This window comes from Ambystoma mexicanum, chromosome 3q (assembly GCF_040938575.1).
Source record: "Ambystoma mexicanum isolate Mex_15411 chromosome 3q, UKY_AmexF1_1, whole genome shotgun sequence".
Classification (NCBI taxonomy): domain Eukaryota; kingdom Metazoa; phylum Chordata; class Amphibia; order Caudata; family Ambystomatidae; genus Ambystoma; species Ambystoma mexicanum.
In genome coordinates this window covers 1,292,386,031-1,292,408,353 of record NC_090926.1, presented here as the reverse complement: position 1 = coordinate 1,292,408,353, position 22,323 = coordinate 1,292,386,031, and the positions used below count along the sequence as shown (strand labels likewise).

General features: G+C 47.6%; 1 protein-coding gene across 6 annotated transcripts in view; it reads left to right on the top strand.

Annotated features, from left to right (window-relative positions):
- The window catches only part of RFX1 (regulatory factor X1), a 1,381,678-nt gene that overhangs the window by 166,543 nt on the left and 1,192,812 nt on the right, over positions 1-22,323 (top strand). For 4 of the 6 annotated variants that reach the window (XM_069604381.1, XM_069604382.1, XM_069604383.1 and 1 more), the window contains exons 3-4: positions 6,753-6,862; positions 12,605-12,676. The exons of 1 other annotated variant lie outside the window; for it this stretch is intronic. In XM_069604381.1, coding sequence (XP_069460482.1) covers positions 6,753-6,862; positions 12,605-12,676 — 182 coding nt within the window. The remainder of the gene's footprint in view (positions 1-6,752; positions 6,863-12,604; positions 12,677-22,323) is intronic. One more of the 6 variants, XM_069604385.1, reaches the window with a different exon arrangement.

The following is a 22,323-nucleotide window of genomic DNA, read 5'->3' as shown; positions in this document are numbered from 1 at the left end:
AACTTGTTAATCTGGATTAACAGTACAGGTGCTCGTTTACTGAGTTTTCTTCATTTTGCCACCACAAGTTCTCTTCTTCCTTGCGATACCTCGCTTATTCTCCCAGAACCCTTAGGTTCCTCACAATAGAAAGATAAAAAGTATTGTATTTAAAGATTTTACTGTGTATAAAAAGGCCTGGTAGGATAAGTATCTGGAAGTCTGGGTGTAGCTTCAATTACTATGACCAATCACACATGTAAAAATATTTTAAATAAATATTGACAAAGCCAAGAGTTTTGGTGTTTGTACTTGTTTCTTGACAAATAGCCATAGATTCAACTAGTACGACCAAACACATAAAAAATGCACTCTTCGCCCACAGCAGATGGTACGGTTCCTCAGGGCAGACGACAATACCATGGATCAAGCCGTTGCCCGAGAGAAACTCCACTCTTACAGGTATAGCCGGCAATTCCTAGTCACGAAGACCTGCTCAGTGCGAGAATACAAGTTGCTCCTGGGAATGTCTTTCTGCATATCATTGGTGCTTCATTGCAGGCTGAGAATGCACCCCATACAAGAGGAGCTGGATGCAAAATGGATCCAAGCAACAGGAACCAGGTAAGATCCCACCATTTGACCCAGCCCCTTCACTGTACCTTGCGCTGGAGGAGCAATCTGCAACAGGAGATGCTAGTTCAGAAGTCCACGCCTACGTTCACACTCAGAACGGATGCATCCCTAATAGGCTGGGGAGCTTTCTTGAATCGTCTCCAGGTGAAGGGGCTTTGGACGGAGCAAGAACCCAAGCAGCATAACAATGTGCTAGAACTCTTGGTGATCTGGTGGGCACTGAAATCTTTTTAGCCCATTCTCCAAAGGAAAATGGTAACTGTGCAGACGGACAATACCATGTCTATTCGTTACACAAACGGGGCCGGATGAGAGCCACTTAGCTGTTGACAGAAGCTCAACGTCTCTGGGAATGGGCCCTGAAGGAAAAAGTCTACGCCAAGATGAAGCACCTTCCATGGAAAGACCGTGTCCTGGCGGATCGCCTCCGCAGGGAATAAACCGTATCCCATGAGTGGGAAATGGGCAATGCAGAGATACAAAAGGTATTCATAATGTGAGGTGCCCCACAAATGGATCTGTTCGTGATAAAAACCAACGTCAAATGCTGTTTCTTCTCATGTAGGTTCTTGGAACCAGGATCCTTGGAAAGCACTGTTACCATATCAAGGGACTACACGTTTCTCTAAACCTTCCGTATGTTGCCGCTGATACCCTGAATACTCAGACGGTGGCAAGTCATACTCGGCAGATGTACAAGAGGTCATGTTTTCAATGTTTTTTAAAAAAAAAAGAAATGAGGCCTGTCCTATCTCTACTTCTACGATGATTCTTTGCCCTAGCTATGGAAAATAACAAAAGGATGCTCGTCAGGATGTCTTCCAAGAAGAAAACAGTCCTCCGCACTAACCGTGTTCTATCTAGGATCTGTTCCTACCTCTATTACACAGGGTTAACATAAACGTGAGCCAGATTGATTATTTGTGGCCTATAATGGCCCAAGAAAGGATACGTGGTTAGCTGCATTTGTCAGGATCTTAGGTACGTCTGCAAGGATTACCCTTTCCTCCCCTCCGACACACTTGAGGAACCCTTAGTTGTAAAGGGTACTCTGAATAGAACCAAAAAGCCCGTAGGAAAACTGTCACCAACAATAAGGACCCTCAAGATGTGGGAAGGAAACAAAAGATAATAGCAATTGAGGAAGAGAAAAGAGACACACCCACATAGAGTAGAGTTGGTGGAGGTGATTCACCTCATTAGAAACAGTATCTCTCCCAGTTCTCTGAGCCCATAGGTCATGAAACCGTGCAATGGAACACGACATGACCATAAATAATCACAAGCGCAAGTGACTTGATCTGCCAGCACGCTGACATGGCTAATGTCACATAAGAAAAGAATCAGGTATTTGCCTGTTCAACTTTCAGTACAGCTACTAATCAATCCAGGGGGCACATGAGTCGTGATTGCCGTAATTAGATATATGGGTAAGATGAACTGGTTTTAGATGGCAGGGCCTGCAGCACCCACAGGATCTTCGGTCCGTAGAAGGGAAGGAGGAAAAGGTATCCATAAATAAAATTGCCAATTCCAGCATCCAAAACCAGTCCACAGATAAGAGTTCTGGACACGTTGAGTCAGAACATAGGGAAGGTCATCGGTCGATTCAGGTAATGAGGATACCATAAAGTACAAGTTAGAGTTTGGGTGGAGGTAATACAGGGTGCAAGGCCCAGAATATCACGAGAAACAAAGCTCCACCTCGTTGTCGTGCAGAATGTTGCACCATTCGTCTGACTGCATCTTATGTTCTCCTCTTCAGCGGCAGCTAACTAGCGTGACCCACCATGCTATTTAATTGCCACAAGGGATGGCAGGTCTCGTAGTCCCTCCATGCGGGGGAATCCTTCACATCACAAACCAGCGGCGTGACCGTAGCAGGACCCACCGCCGTTGGGGAGACATCCCGACAGCATTCTTCACTGCCATGAACTTGAAGGCCATAAGATACAGGTTCAGTGATGGCACACTCAACCCAGGGCAGGGCAGCAAAGGCAACTTTCCATGCTGACGTTTCTCTGAAAGACATCAGCAGGGCAGCCAACTGGAGGTCACTACACACCTTTGACAGGCACTACTGCCTTGATGCGAATACCAGGTCGGAAACTGCGGTTGGCCAGGCAGTGCTTCAACATATTTTGCATGCACATTGCCTTGCCTGTTGTATCTGGAGAGTATGCCAACTTTGTGGCTCCATTACTCTAGAGGGTGTGTGGCATGTTCAGTTCTTTCTGCTTGGTAATCTATTGAAGTATGGGAATCTATTGAAGATCCAATGCAGGGGAAGACTTGGTTACTTACCTATAATTGGAGTTCTCCTGCGTTGGTACCTTTCACAGATTCACATGCAATGCACCCATCTCCCTATACCCTATTTAGGTTGTACTGGGCAATTGCTCCAGAAACACGGCTTAGGGTTGAAATCTGAAAATGGCTGCTCTGGGTGGAGCAAGCCTGCCCACCTCATTTGTTAAGGCTAATTGAACTAAAATGAAGTTAAGAGGCTGCACATTAAAGTCTCTCTGTGAACTATTCTCTAATCTAATTCATGCCACTTTAGCTGCAGTGTGCTGCAGGGCTCTGCTCTGTCCCCATTCTCTTCAATATTTACATCTGGGCACTAGTGTGTCTGATCTGCTCCTTTGGCATCAGGTGCTATTCTTATGCTGACTACCAGATCCTGATCCGTTTAGATCTTGAAGGGGCTGAGTTGTCGTCGTGCCTTCATCAGTGCCTGACGGCCGTGGGGGAGTGGATGGGACAAAACTGGCTGAAGTTGAATGGGGACAAAATGGAGGTGTTGGTGGTGGGCTCCCCTCCTGACCTTTCACTTTGGATTGCTTCTCACTGGCCTTCTTCTGTGGGTTTCCTCCCTGTTCCTTCGACTAAGGTGAATGCCATACTGGGTATTTCCATTTGAAATTTCTATAAAATGTGCTCCATATGATATTGGCACTATTATGTCCGCCGGTTGTGGCTGCGATGGTGTTGAGCCGGTTGGACTACCGGAGTTCTCTCTACCTGCCGCAGGCAAAGGGCTTGGTCCATCGACTCCAACGCCTCCAGAATCTTGCAGCACGTGTAGCAACTGGGTCACCCTATGGGGCCCACATTTCCCCAGTTCTATGTTCCCTGCACTAGCTGCCGGTGGCCCAGCGTATTGGATATAAGGCACTGTGCATTGTCCATTGGGCTGTGCATGACCAGGGGGCAGAGTATCTTTGCACTAAATGTGTGCACTACCTCCCCAAGCGCTTTTTGCGCTCAGCGTCGGCAGGTCTGCTATGTGTGCCCTCCTTCCGTCGCTCCCGTATTGTGGGACGTGCTTTTTCCATTGCTGCGGCTCAGTTGTGGAATGATCTTCCTCTGGCAATGAAAAAAATGCCTAACCATCTGGCCTTTAGGAAAGCCCTAAAAACACATCTATTTTGATCTCTGCAGTTGATGGCCTCTGGCTTTTCTGTCCCCCTGGTTCTCTGTCTCTCTTCCTCTCCAGGGCCAAAATGCCTCTGGGCGACCGTGCGCTATACAAGTATTCATAACATAGCATAACACAACTATGTACTCCATGTATTGTTATAATTTCTTTTCTGTTGTATATCGGGCGATTCCCAATCTGACAACTGGGAATATTCAAGGAAGTGAATCTATGAAAGATGCCAACGCTGGACCACTACAGTTAGAGGCAAGTAACTGGTTCTTCTACAGCATGTAAATGTAATCCTACACCACAGACATGTGCATGAACCTGTTTTATAACACATACTTCCCTGTGCCTTTATAACAAACACGGGGTTGTATGTTCATGTTTCAACATTCATTTTTTCAATGTTTTTTTGGCCGATTTGTTTTCTCGAAATAAATGTTTTTTCTTTTTGGGCGGTTCCCCACCACACCCCTTATCCCCTATTAATGTAACTCTATTGCCCCCCCACCCCTTATATTCCCTGTCTGACCCTCCTCCTGCACCAGTCTGATTTTGAGCAGTCCGCCTTTACAGACAAGATGCTTGCCAGCCTTTTTGAGTTTTTCTAGTGAGCAACCATCAGAACAAAGGAACAATAAAAACTATCCAAGCAAAGAGCCTTTATGGAGTACCACACTCCATCCACAGGAAACCCGCAACCTGACCACTAGCAGGTTGCGCCCTGATGCAGATCAACTGAGTGAGGAGCGCAGTGACACAACCTCCGTGCAGCGATCAGAGAAGCAGCGCCATGCTGTCTGATGATGGCTGCGACCACACATAGCTGCCAACAAAAGCCGTAGACCACAAGGGACATACTCTATGGACACAAATCGCCACAACACTGGGACCTACCTTAGAAATACCAGGAAACCTGCCCCTCCAACACAAACAAGGAATTTTAACTTCACATGCCACCATTGTTGTTCCGTGACGGGTCTGCACAGAGGATGTGGCCGGGACTTAGCCTGCCACTTGTAACTTTGCTGATCAGCACAACTTCCCGGGTGAGGAAGCTAGGGACAGAGAACCAAAACAGATATATGGGGGCTAAAAAGGGACACATAAAGCAAGTAGTGTGGAGTACCTGCAGGAGGAAGGAGCAGCGGAGTGCAGAGGACATTTCTGGAAAGGTGAGGTATTGGCTGGTACCCTGTTGTGAGTGATAGTGTAGCAGGTGTGGTTAGCTGATGTAGTGTAAGGAGTGAGTGTCATTTGTTTGGGACAGAGCTAAAGAAGGGTGTCTGAGTTGCAGGTGGGCAGAGAGGAAGTAGTTGTAGTGTGGTGGAGGGAGTAGTAAAATGAGCAGGGCGTAATAGTTTGGAGGTGGCAGTTGTGTGGAGGTAGGAGTTGTCATGTTGGAGGAGTATTAGGGGTAGGAGAGATTGGTAGTAAAGAGGGGTAACATGAAATGGTGGATGCAAAGCCTTGAAAGAACGAGAGCCATTGGAGGGACAGAAAATAAGATGGGTGAGAGTAAAGGCGGGTGGACAAGGGGAAAGAGTGTTGTAGAGAGGTGAAGTGAGTAAGGGGAAAGTGTGAGCACGGCAGACCGAATCCTACAGAACACGAACCACTGGATAGAGTAGGAACCGTCTTAAGTCCCTGAGGAATCTTGTCACTATATACTAGTCTGGGTCAGGGATGCCAGGTTTAAGGAGCAGATGCATTACAAGATGAGAGGGGCATCCCAAGAGCCCATTGATATTTCAGTAAAAACCCTCGAGCCACCTCTGAGATTTTGAATGATTCTTGTGCCATCTGTGACCGTAATCAAAAGTTCAGCGAAAAGCCATCCACTCCCATGATCCTGGAACCAATCCACGACTTCCACCAAAATTTTGATCTATCATTGATGAACAGACATTGGGCCTCATTACGAATCTGGCGGTAAATCAGCAGTAATTCTGCCAAATTCAATTACTGTTATCGTCACTTGGCCCCGTGGGGTTACCATGGCATTACAAGTGGTGGTAACTCCTGTTTTTTGAAGTCCTTAGGACTCCATGGGATTTTTAGCAGATTTACCGCCAGTGGAATTACCGGATGGTAAATCTACTGATTTTTGGAGGTAAAGTGGAGGATTTGTCTCAATCAACAAGCTGGAGGTAAATCTGCCACTTTACCATCAAAAATCGGTGGATTTCCAGCATGGTAATTCCGCCAGCTGTAAATCAACCCAATGAAAGTGGCAGTAACAGAATTACTGCCACTTTTTTCCTCCACAGCCAAACTTGTAATGAGGCCCATTGTTTCAGATGGTCGTTTTTGCGTAAATATCTCATTCCTGGCACAAACAACCCCTGTAATTTTCCTGGCATACCAAAAGTCTTTGCTCGTCTTCAAATATATTTTCTTTTTCCTGCTCTTCCCACCTATCAGTAGGCCTTGCATTGCAAGGAGTGTTAGTGGACCATTTTCTAGCCTCATCCAAGTTGTTGGCTCTTCTATAAATCCAGTCTCCCAACACCGTTCGTAGCCTACCGTCCCTGTAGTACAAAATCCAAGAAACCAAACAAACCCTTGTATTTCACACTCCTCTGCACTTCCCACCAAAATGTGGAGCCTTTTTTCCAGAGGAACGTACCCAGAAAACAGTGTATCTACTTGAAGACCTTTTTTGACATCCTGCCTTTAATGTGGACTTTCTTTTTCACTCTTGGTTCAGATGGAGTGTTGAGGGCCAGTGATTCAGCCTCAGAGCCCAGCCCGGGGACACCGCCTGCCCAGATAGGCGTGCCGACGCAGGTGGTGCAGCATGTCCAAGCAGCTCAGCAGGTAATGTATACCATAGTCGTATAGTCAGATATAGGCCATGCAAGGGGTAGTGGAATGGATGCGATGAAAGTGTTTATTTTTGCTGCCTATACAAATCGGAAGCAGTGAAAGCCCTGTGAGAGAGAGCAGAGTTATAGATCTCTGTGAAATCCTCATCCTACATCTGTCTGTGAGATCAGATGATGAGAACTCCTCATAGTCCTGGAACAGTCCTAACATTAGCTGTGCTCGCTTTACAATTCACCTGCAATACATGCATGACCTAGGGAAGAGTTGTAGGGACACAGCAACAGGGGTTTATGAATCCACACAGACATAGATCCCCACAAAGCCCTGCCAGCACCTGCAATACATGTATGAGCTAGGGAAGAGTTCTAAGGTCACAGCAACAGGGGTTTATGACACACACAGGCATAGGTCCCCACAGAGATCTGACAAACATGCATGAGCTAGGGAAGATTTGTAAGGACACAGCAACAGGGGTTTATGAATCCACACAGACATAGGTACCCGCAGACATCTGCCAGAACCCTCAATACATGCATGACTTAGGGAAGAGTTGTCAGGACAAAGCAACAGGGGTTTATGACACACACAGGCATAGGTCCCCACAGAGCTCTGCCAGCACCTGCAATACATGCATGACTTGGGGAAGAGTTGTCAGGACAAAGCAACAGGGGTTTATGACACACACAGGCATAGGTCCCCACAGAGATCTGCCAATAGGAGAGCTAGTGCATGGAACTCCACGCAACTCTGCTAATGCACTTCAATCCGAACATTAGCAGAGGTATAATTACAAATTGCTACCATTGGAGGACTTGGGGAAGAGGTGTAAGCATAAAGGAGCAGAGGTCTAGAACTCCAGGCAGGGCATGGTGCCAGCATAGGTCTGCCAACTGGAGAGCCAGGTACTTGACATTGTTCTGGTAATGCACCTACTTCCATCAGCCAAGCTAAATAAACAAATAAGAATCTATTCAGTGCCCGAGTGTAGAGTAGATTTGATTTGATTTTGGATTTATAAGGCGGAGAAGCCCACAGGCATCAGGGCGCCTAAAACCCATCAAGAGTGGGAAAAGCCAGCAGCGAGTAAGCATAAGTAACACATGGCTACTAAAAAAGAATAGTCTTTAGCCTCTTCCTGAGCTCAAGAGGTCTGGCTTAGGAATGCAGCTTCTTGGGCAGCTGATTATACAGAGTAGTGGCGCAGACAGTAAATTATCTGCTTATGCCCCTGGCTCTTCTACTTATTGGGACAGATAAGCGAACAGACTCACTTGCTCTAGTGGATCCAAGATGATGCTGAATTGCAACACAATCTCTCAGATAGTCCGGGGCCTTGCCATACAGGCATCCATGAACAATGGTCAAAGCTTTAAATCAGACTTGTGCTTCCACTGGAAGCCAGTGTAGGCTCTTCCTGTGTATCGTAATGGGCTGATGTCTAGGAATCACCTTCACTATGCATACGGCATCGTTCTGGAGGACCTGGAGGCACCTCATGCAGTTTTTACTATCTCCAATCATCAGAACATTACAATAATCGGTACTCGGCATGATTAGCGCATGCACGAGGGTCTTGCAATTAGCCTCTGTAACATATGATGTTACTCTCTTGAGTAACCTGAGAACATATTGTGCTTTGTTACAGACCTGGTCAATGTGCAAATTGGAGTTCAAAGAGGAGTCAAAAATAACACCTAATGTTTTGACTCGATCTCATGTTTATCAATAAAGAAGCTCTCATACTGGCCATCCAATTTAGATCTTCCCTGGGGGGATCCAAATGGCATGAGCTCTGTTTTAGTTAGTGGATACAAGCACATCCCATTTTTGGCCATCCAATATTGGAATGCCGAATACACTTTATTTATGTGTTACACATCCTATGTATACGTGCCGCTCAACTCAAAGACGAGCTGGGTGTCATCCGCATAGTTTGTAAAATGCACACTCAGCCTGTCTAAGAGTTCACAAAGAGAGTGGCAAAAGATATTAAATAAGGAGGGGGATAAGCATGCACCCTGTGGGACTCCATATTCCAGTAGTTCGTATGGGGAATAAGCATGACCCCACACTATACGAGATTCATGACCAGTCAGGAAAGACTTTAACCAGTGGAATAGGAGCCCTCTAGGGCCAAACCAGCCAACAGTTTCCCATGGTCGACAAGGTCGAAGGCTGCTGATAAATCTAACAACTTCAGCAGCCCCACCTTGCCCCTGTCTATAATCTGAAGCATTTCATTCTTCATGTTCAAAAGTGCGCTCTCAGTCCCGTAGCCACTTCTAAACCCGGATTGATTTCGGTGCAATTTTCCGGACAATTCAATATATTCTTGTAACTGGAACCGGGCCGCCTTATCCAATATTTTGAAAAGAAAGGGTGCTATAGAAATAGGTCTATAATTAGCCGGCACATTCTGGTCGCGACCTGGCTTTTTCAACAATGGGGTCACAGAAACCTTTTTTTCTGAGGCACAGAGCTTCATGTGGTCCCACAGGATGCCCCTCTCCTGATCTCTAGCAAGATGTATGAATCAGAGCCAGTGGAGAACAAGGCGAATATAAGAGGGTGCAAGATCATCTAGCAGAGCCATGCCAAATGATTATTATCACCAGGGGATTTATTGAGCCCGGACCTGGCTTTGGGAAGCAACCATGCTCTATCCAGTCATAAGGGGAAGAGGGTGCAGAATCATCTAGCGGAGCCATGCCAAATGATTATTATCACCAGGGGATTTATTGAGCCCGGACCTGGCTTCGGGAAGCAACCATGCGCTATCCAGTCATAAGGGGAAGAGGTTGCAGGATCATCTAGCGAAGCCATGCCAAATGATTATTATCACCAAAGGATTTATTGAGCCCGGACCTGGCTTCGGTAAGCAACCATGCGCTATCCAGTCATAAGGGGAAGAGGGTGCAGGATCATCTAGCAGAGCCATGCCAAATGATTATTATCACCAGGGGATTTATTGAGCCCGGACCTGGCTTCGGGAAGCAACCATGCGCTATCCAGTCATAAGGGGAAGAGGTTGCAGGATCATCTAGCGGAGCCATGCCAAATGATTATTATCACCAGGGGATTTATTGAGCCTGGACCTGGCTTCGGGAAGCAACCATGCGCTATCCAGTCGTAAGGGGAAGAGGGTGCAAGATCATCTAGCGGAGCCATGCCAAATGATTATTATCACCAGGGGATTTATTGAGCCTGGATCTGGCTTCGGGAAGCAACCATGCGCTATCCAGTCATAAGGGGAAGAGGGTGCAGGATCATCTAGCGGAGCCATGCCAAATGATTATTATCACCAGGGGATTTATTGAGCCCGGACCTGGCTTTGGGAAGCAACCATGCGCTATCCAGTCATAAGGGGAAGAGGGTGCAGGATCATCTAGCAGAGCCATGCCAAATGATTATTATCACCAGGGGATTTATTGAGCCCAGACCTGGCTTCGGGAAGCAACCATGCGCTATCCAGTCATAAGGGGAAGAGGTTGCAGGATCATCTAGCGGAGCCATGCCAAATGATTATTATCACCAGGGGATTTATTGAGCCCAGACCTGGCTTCGGGAAGCAACCATGCGCTATCCAGTCATAAGGGGAAGAGGGTGCAGGATCATCTAGCGGAGCCATGCCAAATGATTATTATCACCAGGGGATTTATTGAGCCTGGACCTGGCTTCGGGAAGCAACCATGCGCTATCCAGTCATAAGGGGAAGAGGGTGCAGGATCATCTAGCGGAGCCATGCCAAATGATTATTATCACCAGGGGATTTATTGAGCCCGGACCTAGCTTCGGGAAGCAACCATGCTCTATCCAGTCATAAGGGGAAGAGGGTGCAGGATCATCTAGCGGAGCCATGCCAAATGATTATTATCACCAGGGGATTTATTGAGCCCGGACCTGGCTTCGGGAAGCAACCATGCGCTATCCAGTCATAAGGGGAAGAGGGTGCAGGATCATCTAGCGGAGCCATGCCAAATGATTATTATCACCAGGGTTTTTATTGAGCCCGGACCTGGCTTCGGGAAGCAACCATGCGCTATCCAGTCATAAGGGGAAGAGGGTGCAGGATCATCTAGCAGAGCCATGCCAAATGATTATTATCACCAGGGGATTTATTGAGCCCGGACCTGGCTTCGGGAAGCAACCATGCGCTATCCAGTCATAAGGGGAAGAGGTTGCAGGATCATCTAGCGGAGCCATGCCAAATGATTATTATCACCAGGGGATTTATTGAGCCTGGACCTGGCTTCGGGAAGCAACCATGCGCTATCCAGTCATAAGGGGAAGAGGGTGCAGGATCATCTAGCAGAGCCATGCCAAATGATTATTATCACCAGGGGATTTATTGAGCCTGGACCTGGCTTCGGGAAGCAACCATGCGCTATCCAGACATAAGGGGAAGAGGTTGCAGGATCATCTAGCAGAGCCATGCCAAATGATTATTATCACCAGGGGATTTATTGAGCCCGGACCTGGCTTTAGGAAGCAACCATGCGCTATCCAGTCATAAGGGGAAGAGGGTGCAGGATCATCTAGCGGAGCCATGCCAAATGATTATTATCACCAGGGGATTTATTGAGCCTGGACCTGGCTTCGGGAAGCAACCATGCGCTATCCAGTCATAAGGGGAAGAACATGCTGAGGGCAGCAGAGAAACAAGGGAGCAGGGAGCAAACGGGGGAGGATGAGGGAGTAGATCATCCAGCCTCAGGTAGGGTAGGGAGTGGAAGGTGTGTGGACCTAGGTGTTAGGGAGGAGCCATTCATTGAAGAGGAGGGTCTTGAGCTCCTACCAAAACTGTAGAGCAGGGGTGGGGCGGTCCAGGGACTTGTGGCGTAGACCGAGACAGAGAGAGAAGCTAAACAACTCCTAGGCCCACATACATCCCTGCAGACATATCTTAGACTTCCCTTGCAGTACCCGTTGTCCTCACATAGCTCTCCCAGCACACCTCTATCCAGACCTGAAGCCGGCTGCTGCGCCAGGGCTGAGAAGCACACACGACTCATCGGTTCCACTCCCACTTGACCTTTATCACTCCTTGAAGTGGGACACACGCGCTCTGCAACACCTCTCACCACATTCCTATTTCCTAAGCCCCTGTATCCTGACCCCTATCCCCCTCCCATTCCAGGATGTGAAAAACACAGTCTGCGGACTTCCATGTGACCTGAAGCATCTCACATTCACACGCCATTCAGTAGGAATGTTCTGAACTCAGAAGCACGAACTAAAGCATGACAACTAGAATGTGCTGGGTCTAGAGCGGGGCCAGTCTGGGGTTGTAGTTAACTCAGTGAAAGCTGATGGAACTCTGGTCTTATTGCTGATTCAGTGAAGGCTGGTGTCAGTCTGTGGTTACTACTAGCTCACTAAGGACAGTGCTAGTCTGGTGGTGTCAATCCAGTGCTATTGCTGACTCATTAAAGGCTGATGCTAGTCTGTGGTTATTGGTGCCTGACTGGGGAAGCTGCAGTCAATCATTCTAGCTTGCTCAGTGCATGGTAATTGCAGTCTGATGTTGAAACGGGCTCAGTGAGGACTGGCTCAGTTTCTGGTTATAGCTGGCTTTATAAAGACTGGGTCAATACTGTGATTATTGCTGGCTAACTGAAGGATGGTGCCAGTCTGTGGCTCTAGCTGGCTCCATGAAAGCAAGTCTCCTTACCCAGTTTCACTGTGCTCTTACACTGCTAATCTAACTCCACGTTTTGGTGTTTTGGTGCACAGAGACTGCTAGTTCAAGCTGGTGTCCAGCCAAGAGTCACTGCGCTCCCCCCTCTGCAGCTGGCCGGAGTGCAGGTATCCTGTCCGTTAGGAGGGTCTCACTGTACACCCCTATTCTTGGTGTCCTCATTCTGTTCTTGATGCTGGTATTTGCATGACGTACAGCACCTCTGTGCATGCTTACTGTCTCATGTCATTTGTGGCTTGCACATGCTGTATGTTCATTTTGTCATGGACGGTTTGGGAAATTGTTTTTGTTTCTTTAAGCTGACCCTGGTGACCCTACAGAGGGAAGTAGTGCGCCTGAGTATTAGACAGATTGTTACTGGAGGTGTGCTCTGAAATGTTCCTGCATTACATCTTTCCCATGTTTTAAATAATCAGCCTGGGAATCCTCAGTTAAGTTTTTTAACAACAGTTCAAGAAACAAGCATTAGAAAAGCCACTATCTGGGGCGTGTGCAGTTGTTTAGTGTATTTTATATATATCGATGAGATTGCAGTAAATACTTGAGTTCTACTTAGCCAGTAATTCCAAACATGTATGCAAGTTAGTGTTTGCAGGAAAATAACATTAGTTATAAACATAGTAGAAATACTTCTCTTCACTGAGGTGTATGGGCTTTTTTTCTGTGTGTGTACTATTGATGTTACGTACAACAAACACTAACCTGGCAAAATGTTTAGAACTCTTAAAGTAAGCATGGAGAATAAAGATTTTCCATAATAACTTTCTAGCAAGTCTTAATTTTATTAAAGACACTCAGGCTCACATTATGCTTCTCTTTCTTTTATGCAACATATGAAATGAAGCTCAGCAGCGGGTATTTTTATGCACCTCGCTGCGAGCAAATAGTATGCATAACAAAGAAGGTACACTCAAATATTAATAAAGAATCAAACAAACAAAAGTTCAGTCCATAACTGTCTCTGAAGGAACCAAACTCCATTTCCCAGGAGACTTCACCAGAGTTCACAGTAGGTCACCAACATGTGAAACCAGTTTACCAATAGGCATACAGCTGCCCTTACAAACAGTCCTGAACATGATGTAACTTCCTTTTTCGAGGATGCAAACTTGGATGTCTATAAACCAGAAGAATTAAACTGAGGCCGTCTTGTGGAAGGAGAAACAGAGCCGATCTGAGGTCAAGCGGACTTGTCTGTAGGCGCTGTCAAGGAAGAAACAAATAACTAGAATTACTTCATGGGTATGACATTCCCAGTTCCCCCTGCGGGGTGGGAGATAAATCAGTGTGTTATTCTGAAAAGTACAGATAGCCTGAAAAAAATGCCAATATCCCCCCTCTCACCCAAGCAGTACGAATTACAACTGCCCTCAAGCGTGTTTTGCATTGCTATTTCTCTCGCTGGGCGGGATAATGCTCGCCTCTGTGTCTTTAATAGAATTAAGACTTTTCTGTAAAATCTTTATTCTATGTCAAGACCGGAGGCTCACATTATGCTTGTTTAAAGCTTACTTACCAGGATCGGTGCAGGCTGTTCTACCGGTTTCAGGTAGAATTGCTTAAAGATTGACTCGCTTGCCCAATCAGCCATCCTCATGATGTCTTCTAAACGGACTCCAACTTGAAAGGCTTTGGAAGCCATGGTCCCTCTCACTGAGTGGGCGCCAAAGTGAAGAGTATCTATTCCTGCCTGCGTTAGGGTCCAACACACCCAGCGTGCTAATGCTGGGGCGGAAACCGCTTTTTTGGTTTGTGCAGAGCTATCAATAACTGTCCATTAGGAGAGGATCTAAGAGGAGCTGTTACTTCTTCGTAGACCTTCAAACATCTGACCAAGCAAAGCTTGGGCTGCTCTGTAAAGGCGGGTTAAGAAATTACCCTAGATTTGCATTTTGTCCTCCTGTGTATGTGGAACGCTATACCATCAGGAGAAAAAGTCCTGCCTGCTAGGTCGAGAGCTCTGACGTCCGAGGCTCTCCTGCAGGAGACAAAGCAGAGCAGCATAGTAAGTTTGCCGGAGAGGGCAGTACTGGATAACTCCTCATAATGTGGCCATGAAAGAAAACAGTTGGGTACCTCATTGACGTCCCAAAGCTTGTCATAGCGGGACGGGGGCGGCACCGTAAGCCTAATACCCTTGAGTAATCTGCAAACAAGGTGATGTTCCCCTGCTGGGACCCCCTTAATGAGTTTGTGCCCGGCAGATATTGCCAAGCGGTAAGCGTTGACCGTCCTGTAGGCGAGACCTCTCTCAACTAATGAGGCTAGGAAATTTAGAATTTCCTCTATAGGTGCTGAAACTGGATGAAACCCTCGGTCCTGGCACCAGGTCCTCCAGGTGCTCCAAGAGTTGGAGTACCTCCTCGATGAGACTGACGGCCTTGAGTGACATGCCTGGACATGCTTGGAACTCTCCATCTTGACCTGAAATCCTCCAGGCTGCTAGGATCAGTGACCCGCTGAGGAGAAGGAGGTGACGCTGTCCTGACGGATCCAATAGGAGATCTGGAAACTGGGGTAGAAGGATTGGAATATCTGAGGAAAGTTCCAGAAGAACTGGATACCATGTCTGAGAGGTCCAGACCGGGGCTATGATGACCAGCTCTGTTCGCTCCTCACGGACCTTCGCCAGGGTCCTCGTTATGGCAAAGGGGGGAAAGGCATAATGGATACCCTCGGTCCAACGCTACAGAAATGCGTCTGTCGCAGTTGCTGCTGGATCCGGCCTCCAGCTGTAAAACACTGGTAGATGAGTATTGAGGCGGGAGGCAAAAAGATCCTTGGACATGGGGCCCCAAACTCTTTGGAGGCGAAGAAAGATGTCTCTGTTGAGCCTCCAGTCAATGTAGTCGGTAGAATGGCGGGTGTGCCAGTCCGCCACCACGTTTCTGAGGCCCGGGAGATACTCCGCCTTGACAGAGATCAGGTGTTCCAGACAGAAATGCGAAAAGTCTTTGGCTAGCTCCGCTAGAGGCCTTGATCAGGTGCCACCCAGATGATTGATGTACCTTACTGTGATAATGTTGTCAATTTTCAGCAAGATACAACAACTCGCTCTGTCTCTGGCAAAAAAGCGCACAGTGAAAGAGCCCGCGATGAGCTCCAGGCAGTTTATATGCATTTCCAGCTCTTGACGAGACGAAGTCCCTCCCGTGGCTACCGAGCCGCATCTCGCTCCCCAATCCGAGCGGCTTGCATCTGACTCGATGACAACATCTGGGGTGGATCCGAAGATGGCCCTGCCGTTCCAGGCTTCGATGTGCGTGAGGCACCAGTTGAGCTCCGTTCTCGCCTGAGGCGAGACTGTCAGACGCTGGGAGTAGGAAAGGCTGGGCCTTAAGGGCTGTCCTTTCAGCCTCTGCAATTCTCAGTAGTGAAGAGGACCGGGAAATATCACCTGGATGGAAGAGGATAGGAGACCTATTACTCTTGCTAGTTCTCGAAGAGATATGAGGTTCCTCTGCAGAAGTCTGTGAATCTCCTGTCGGTTGGAGGGTATCTTGGCCACAGCTGAGAAATCTGGGTATCCACCACGAACCCTAGAAACTCTAGATTCCTGGATGGACAAAGGATCGCCTTCTCCCAATTTATGAGGAAACCGAGATTATGTAGCAGGTTATGGCCATCCTGACCTGCTTGTTAGGCGGAAACCTGTGCAGTTCCCTTGGGGACCACTGCAAAAGATTTAGGACTACAGGTATTGGCAGTAAACCCACTTGGTAGCAGTCTGTACCACCCAGATTTACCTGGTAGCTGTGGCTGAGCAGTCAGACTTCCCTCAAGAAGAGTTAGGCAGTATGTAAAGTATACACAATAGGCACTCAGACACAATAGCACAAGCAAACACTGACCAGAGCTTTGGTATCAAGGTATATAATTATTTATTTAAAAACACACTTATTGAAACACTCCAGCACTATTATTGTAAATCACTCTAAACACAGTTACTATTATTATATATACATCCCTTATTCCTTATCAGACAAGTCTTAGTTAACACCACTTATTTCCAGACAGAGGTGAGTGCTTAACTATAGATGGCACTCCAATAAGTTAACGAAAAAGGGAGGGAAAAAGGCAGAATGTAGGAAAATACACCACACTAATACTTAGGAACTCTTAAGCAAGGCAGGAAAGTCAAAAGTTACTAGTGAGCCAAAGTCCATAGGCCGGGCCCACTCTTGGAGAGAGCAGGGCACAAATGCACCCACGATCACACAATAACAGGCTTAAAAAGTCTTGCAGGGAGTTCAGAAAGGTTTTAGTTAGGCTCAGAAAAGTTTAGCCAGGGTGTCCCAGGCTAATCCAGGTTCGAAAGCCGGGGGCTAAATCTACCCCGTACAGTCGGTTGCAAGGGAAGCCAGGCGGAACACGGTACCTTTTGTGGGAAGGATCCTCCAGCGTGGACAGTTGTTCCTGGCAGCGGGTGCAAGTCACGGCTTCGTCCAGAGGAAGAGGAGATCTCGACGTGGAGGAAAGACAAAGGTCGTTGCACTGCCAGGGAAGAAACCAGCCGCAGAGTTTTCCGGTTAAAGGTACTACCCTTTGATTCGCGGTAGTGGTAAAACGCGGTATCCTGGTTGCCGGGGTGCTTGGCACAGGCAAGGTGGCCACGAGATGCTCCAGGAAGTGAAAAAGGAAGCAGACTGGTTATCCCCACCAGTCGAAGGAAGAAGACTCTCCGGGCCGGTGGTGTCGTCGTAGCAGGTCGGCTCAGCTTCTCCCGTGTCGGATTCTTAGGTCCTGTGGCGACTTCTAAAGTTCCAGTCCCCAAAGCCCTGCTTTTATGCAGAAAACCCCCATTCACTCCGCCTAGCTGTCACTCAAACATGATAAGTGGTGAGCCGGCCGGCTCACCACTTGGGCCAATCAGGACGGAGTGTGACTTGAGTTGCCTAGGCAACTCAGTCCAGGGTGCCTAAATCCCCCTCCACCCCTCCTAAGTACCCCAGACAGAGTGGCACCACTTTGGAGGGCTTCTGTGGAGAAGCCCGCCAAAAAAGTGGAACAAAGGGCTCACCTTGGGTTGGAGTCACAGAAGCGAACACAAACGCCATTTTAGAACCGAGTTCTGGCAAAAAATACCAACCAGAGAATTAATATTAAATAAATAAACCGGCGGTATGTTCGAGGCTATAGGAATTAAATAATTAAAGTTGGTAGCCTCGAACAATGGGAAATCCCATAGAGATATATTCGCGGTCGAATATAAAAAGTAGTATCCACTGCCACCAGCCAAAACTCGATCAGGGGGGACGGAGACGTGCCCCCTCGACTAACAGACCCTGGGGAAATCGAATTGCCCCAGCCAGTACGTCCACAATATGATGGTTTGTACTGGTTCTGTTCAGAATTTGAGACTAGTAAAGTCAATGGTGACTTTACATGCCCTGGGAGACAGTCGTCAGTCCCAGGGTATGGAGTCTATCTTGGGGGGTCACTATGACACCCCTGTGTTACAGCAATGAGGGTGCTGTGTAACACACATCACAAAAACACATGAAGCCCTATGGAGTAAAAGACCCCATAGCCCATTAAACACATCTAGAGTCAAAGAGACACACTCAAATCATGTCCAAGAGTGAGGGTAAAAGAGTCTCACCCTTGGCAGGAGAAAAAAATAAACCCCAAAAATCCAGCAAAGCTGCTGGGGGACTCACTAGGTTAGGAAATTCAGCCTGAACAGAGAATTCTCCTAACACTGCTGTTCTACCAGGGCTTGAGATTGAGCCATGAAGATGATGTCGTCCAAAGCCCAAGGTGCACAGGAGAGCCCGAAAGGTGAACTTGTGCACTCCCATTCCCGTGTCTTCAGGAGAACCTCAGATAGCTTACATGCGACAGATGTATGGGCACTGCGAGGTAAGCGTCCTTCATGTCCAAGCGCATGAGCCAGTCGTTTGGTCTCAAGATGTCCCTGAGCATGTGGATCCCTTCCATCTTAAAATGGCTGTAGACAATGAAATTGTTGAGAGCCCTTAGATTTATCACTGGGCGACCCTTCTGTTTCCTGCAAACCAGAAATATGGGGCTGAAGAAGCCGCCCTGGCTTGAGCAGGGGCGAATTGCCTGTTTCTGATATAAGCTGCGTACTTCGCTGTCTAGCGCTACCTCGTCCACTTCGGACATTGCTAACGGGGCGGGGTGACAGGCTTGAAAGGGCTGAGCGAAGAATTCTAGGCACAGAACGCGATTTGCATCCCTGACCCAAGCATCTCCTGACAAGGAATCCCATGCTCGCGCTAAGAGAGCTAATCTCCCTCCTATGGGTGTTTGCGACGCAGGCGCTGCTATGGTTACACTGACCTGTGGATTGCTGCTGAGCTGGGTATCTTGCGGCTCTTCTCCAGCCACAACCTCTTCCTCGCCCTCTTGATGGAAAGAAGGTGTCCGAGCGGTCTTGCCAGGCATTGTGCTGGTCCCTGGAATGTTGAGGTCTTCTATCGAATGAGTACCAGCCGTAGGAGTGACCTCAACCTCGTCCAGCCCTGGAGAAAATTTTGGAAGCAAAGACCCTTTTAATGGCGGCTTGAGTCTTGTCCAAGGCGGTAAAAGTGCAGACAAATGTTGACATTTCTTTCATAAAGGGATCTCCGAAAAGCAAACCTTGGGCTGCTGCTCCGGATTCGGTGTCTGCTAACTCACTTAGTTTAGCATCAATCTTTCCAAACGGATATGGCACAACTGGCATTTCCCAGCAGACAGAGTGCTCGTTGGGCCCAACCCGAAAGAATCACCGGGTCAATGGAGTTGCCTGTATCAATGGCTGCTTCAGCTAGGTCCATTATTTTTGCCAGTGGACCAGTGACGTCCAAGACCCTGTCCTGGCAGGACCTCCAGGCACGGTCAATGCCCTTCCTTGGATCGTTGACATTCTTGCCTAGAAATGTGATCATCTTGGAGTCTAGCTCTGGAGTTAGAGCCACCTTCCCAGGAATCTCTGGGCGAGGGCATTCTGCTCTGAGTCTGGCTCTAACCTCTTTATCCAGAGGCTTACGCAGCCTGTCCTTGATATATTCCGTTGTTCTCGACGACGGTTCCCAGTCGGTAGATCTGGGATGCACTAGATCCTCCGGCGTAAACATCCCCCTTGGAGGAGACTGTTCCCGGGCTGTCTTCTTGGGGATGGGGGCTGCCGCAATCCCTGAGGTTGAGGGTCGTGACTCTATAGTCTGAACATCCTCGTCCGAGCAGGTGGGGGACAGATCATCAATATCATAGACCCCTTTGACTTGCTCGTCGTCAGTGCCCTGTCGGTATCCCTCTCGACTCGAGGGTTTAGTACCCCTGTTGTCTTCCTCAGGGTAAGAGGGTCCATCGAGGGAAGGTCCTTCCAGTTCAGAAATACTTTTTTTAGCCTGGAGAAGGCGTCTGAAACGACAGCAGTCGCTGGTTCTGGCTGGCTTGGGGGTGGGGGGGTCGGAGAGTCTTTACTCTTATGAGCCGGAATACATCGCACATCTGAAAGGTGCTTTCTTTTTTGTGTCTTCTTTCTACCTGGCGGGGAGGTCTCTTGCAGGTGCTCCTCCATACTGTGCAGGCGCTGCTGAATGGGCAGAAGCATCTCTGATACGGCCCCTTTGATGCTGGTCTCTACAGAGGATCCCAGTACCTTTTTGAGGCTGTTTGCCATCGACACTTCATCAATCTGGTAGGCATCCTCCTCATACTCAGACCAATCTTGGTCTTCCTGAGGGGAGTACTGAGCTGCCATAACTATCAATGTATATAGCACCTTTCACTTTTTATTTTATTTTTGTATATATTCTTTTCTATTGTCTAACAGACCGCCTTCTCTCTAGCCCACTGTGTTAAAATCATGAGGCTGTGTTTGAACCCTGTCTTCAAGCCTCTTATCTCTTTCATATTGTGTTATTTCTATTTTTATTTTTAATATAGTTCTAAATCGGGCAAAGCTGTAGAAGAAAAGAAAATGCTGGGAGAGAGTTGAAGTGGCTTCTGGCGCTCACGTTCGCAAAAACGCTATGAAAATATAACGGAAATGCGCTTGCGAGTGCCAGAAGCTGAGGAAAGGACCAGTGCTTGACGGAGCTCAGTCTGGTGGCCGCAGGAGGCGCTGCACCAACGAAGAAGCTCCAAGCAGCCTCCTTGAGCCTCTGGTGAAGGCGCCGTGCCGCACGAAGGGCCTCAGAGACAGACCCTCAGTCCAGAAAACAAACACAGAGCCGGTGTAGAAAATCGAGGCTCCGGGTGCTCTAAACTTTCTCCGATGCCAGCAGGAAGCAGGCGCTAAACGCTCCTGAAGCGTAATGGAAAATCGAAAGGATTACATTGACTGAAGCATGTTAGCAATAACGGCAGCAATATAATAAAGCAATGTTAAAACCTGAACCCAACTTGTATAAGGTAACAAGAAGAAAGCATATAGATGCAAAATTACACTGTATAACACAGCACTAGACCATGCATTGTACTTGTCTGTTGCTGTGAGCAGCAAAGAAAGAGGAAGTTACCATCATGTTCAGGACTGTTTGTAAGGGCAGCTGTATGCCTATTGGTGAACTGGTGTCACATGTTGGTGAACTACTGTGAACTCTGGTGAAGTCTCCTGGGAAATGGGAGCTTGGTTCCTTCAGAGACAGTTATGGACTGAACTTTTGTTTGTTTGATACTTTATTAATATTTGAGTGTACCTTCTTTGTTATGCATACTATTTGCTCGCAGTCAGGTGCATAAAAATACTTGCTGCTGAGCTTCATTTCATATGTTGCATAAAAGAAAGAGAAGCATAATGTGAGCCTCCGGTCTTGATATAGAATTTAGGGATTTGCTAGGGTAAAAGGTGAGTTAGCGGAAAATGGTGAGTTTTGTAATCTGTATAGATAAGACCCAGTCTTGTACATAAATGTCTACTCCTGTGGAAGATTTCTAGCTATATAGTGTTGGCCCCTCCTTACCTTGTACAAATGTAACAGTCTCACTAGTTTTTAGTGAGTCTTCCGTATTTGGACAGAGGTTTAGTTTAGAGTGTAAAACTGCCCTAGATCTTCCTTTATTTTAGAAGTAATTTCATGTCTCATTTCTTTATACTTCATGCATTTTCAATGTTGAAACTAACCCTGATGGCATTTATAAACAATATGAGACCTCAACACTAAATTGAAATACACGGTACTACATAAGCATATGTCACAGGAGAAGGGGTGAGATGCGATTTGAGGCAGCAGGCAGTGATGCACATGGTAGTCATGGTTTAGCTGGGGTTTTAGGGGTAGGCAGAGGTGAGCTAGACTGGGTGAGCTGGTGGGAATAGGCAGAGGTGTGGTGGTCCTAGGCTGGTACGGTAAAATGCTTGCGGAATGAGGTAGAGAACATGGGGGTACATTGGGCATATTTGAGGTAAGGAACATGGGGGTATTGTGGGGTGGGGTTTTGTGGGGTGAGCAGTAGGTGGGTGTTGGTGGTTAGAGGGGATGGTGTGGGCAGAAAGAGGGATCAAGTGGCAAGGTGGGGAGGCTGAATGGGTAAAGGGGCGTGAGGTATGTTGGAAGGATTAGAGTTTGGTGGGGTATAGCGTGTTCTGAGAAAAAGTGATCACGGGTGCAGGGGTGTGCATTTGTATAGAGGGGATGAGGAACTGTGGGTGGTGGCAGAAGGGGTGAGAAAAGGTGGGTAGTGGTAGAGGGGATGAAGAAGGGTGGGTGGTGGCAAAGGGGGTTAGGAAAGATGGGTACGAGGAGAGCGGGTGAGGAAGGGTGTGTGAGGTTGGAGAGGAGTGTGGATGGGTGGTGGG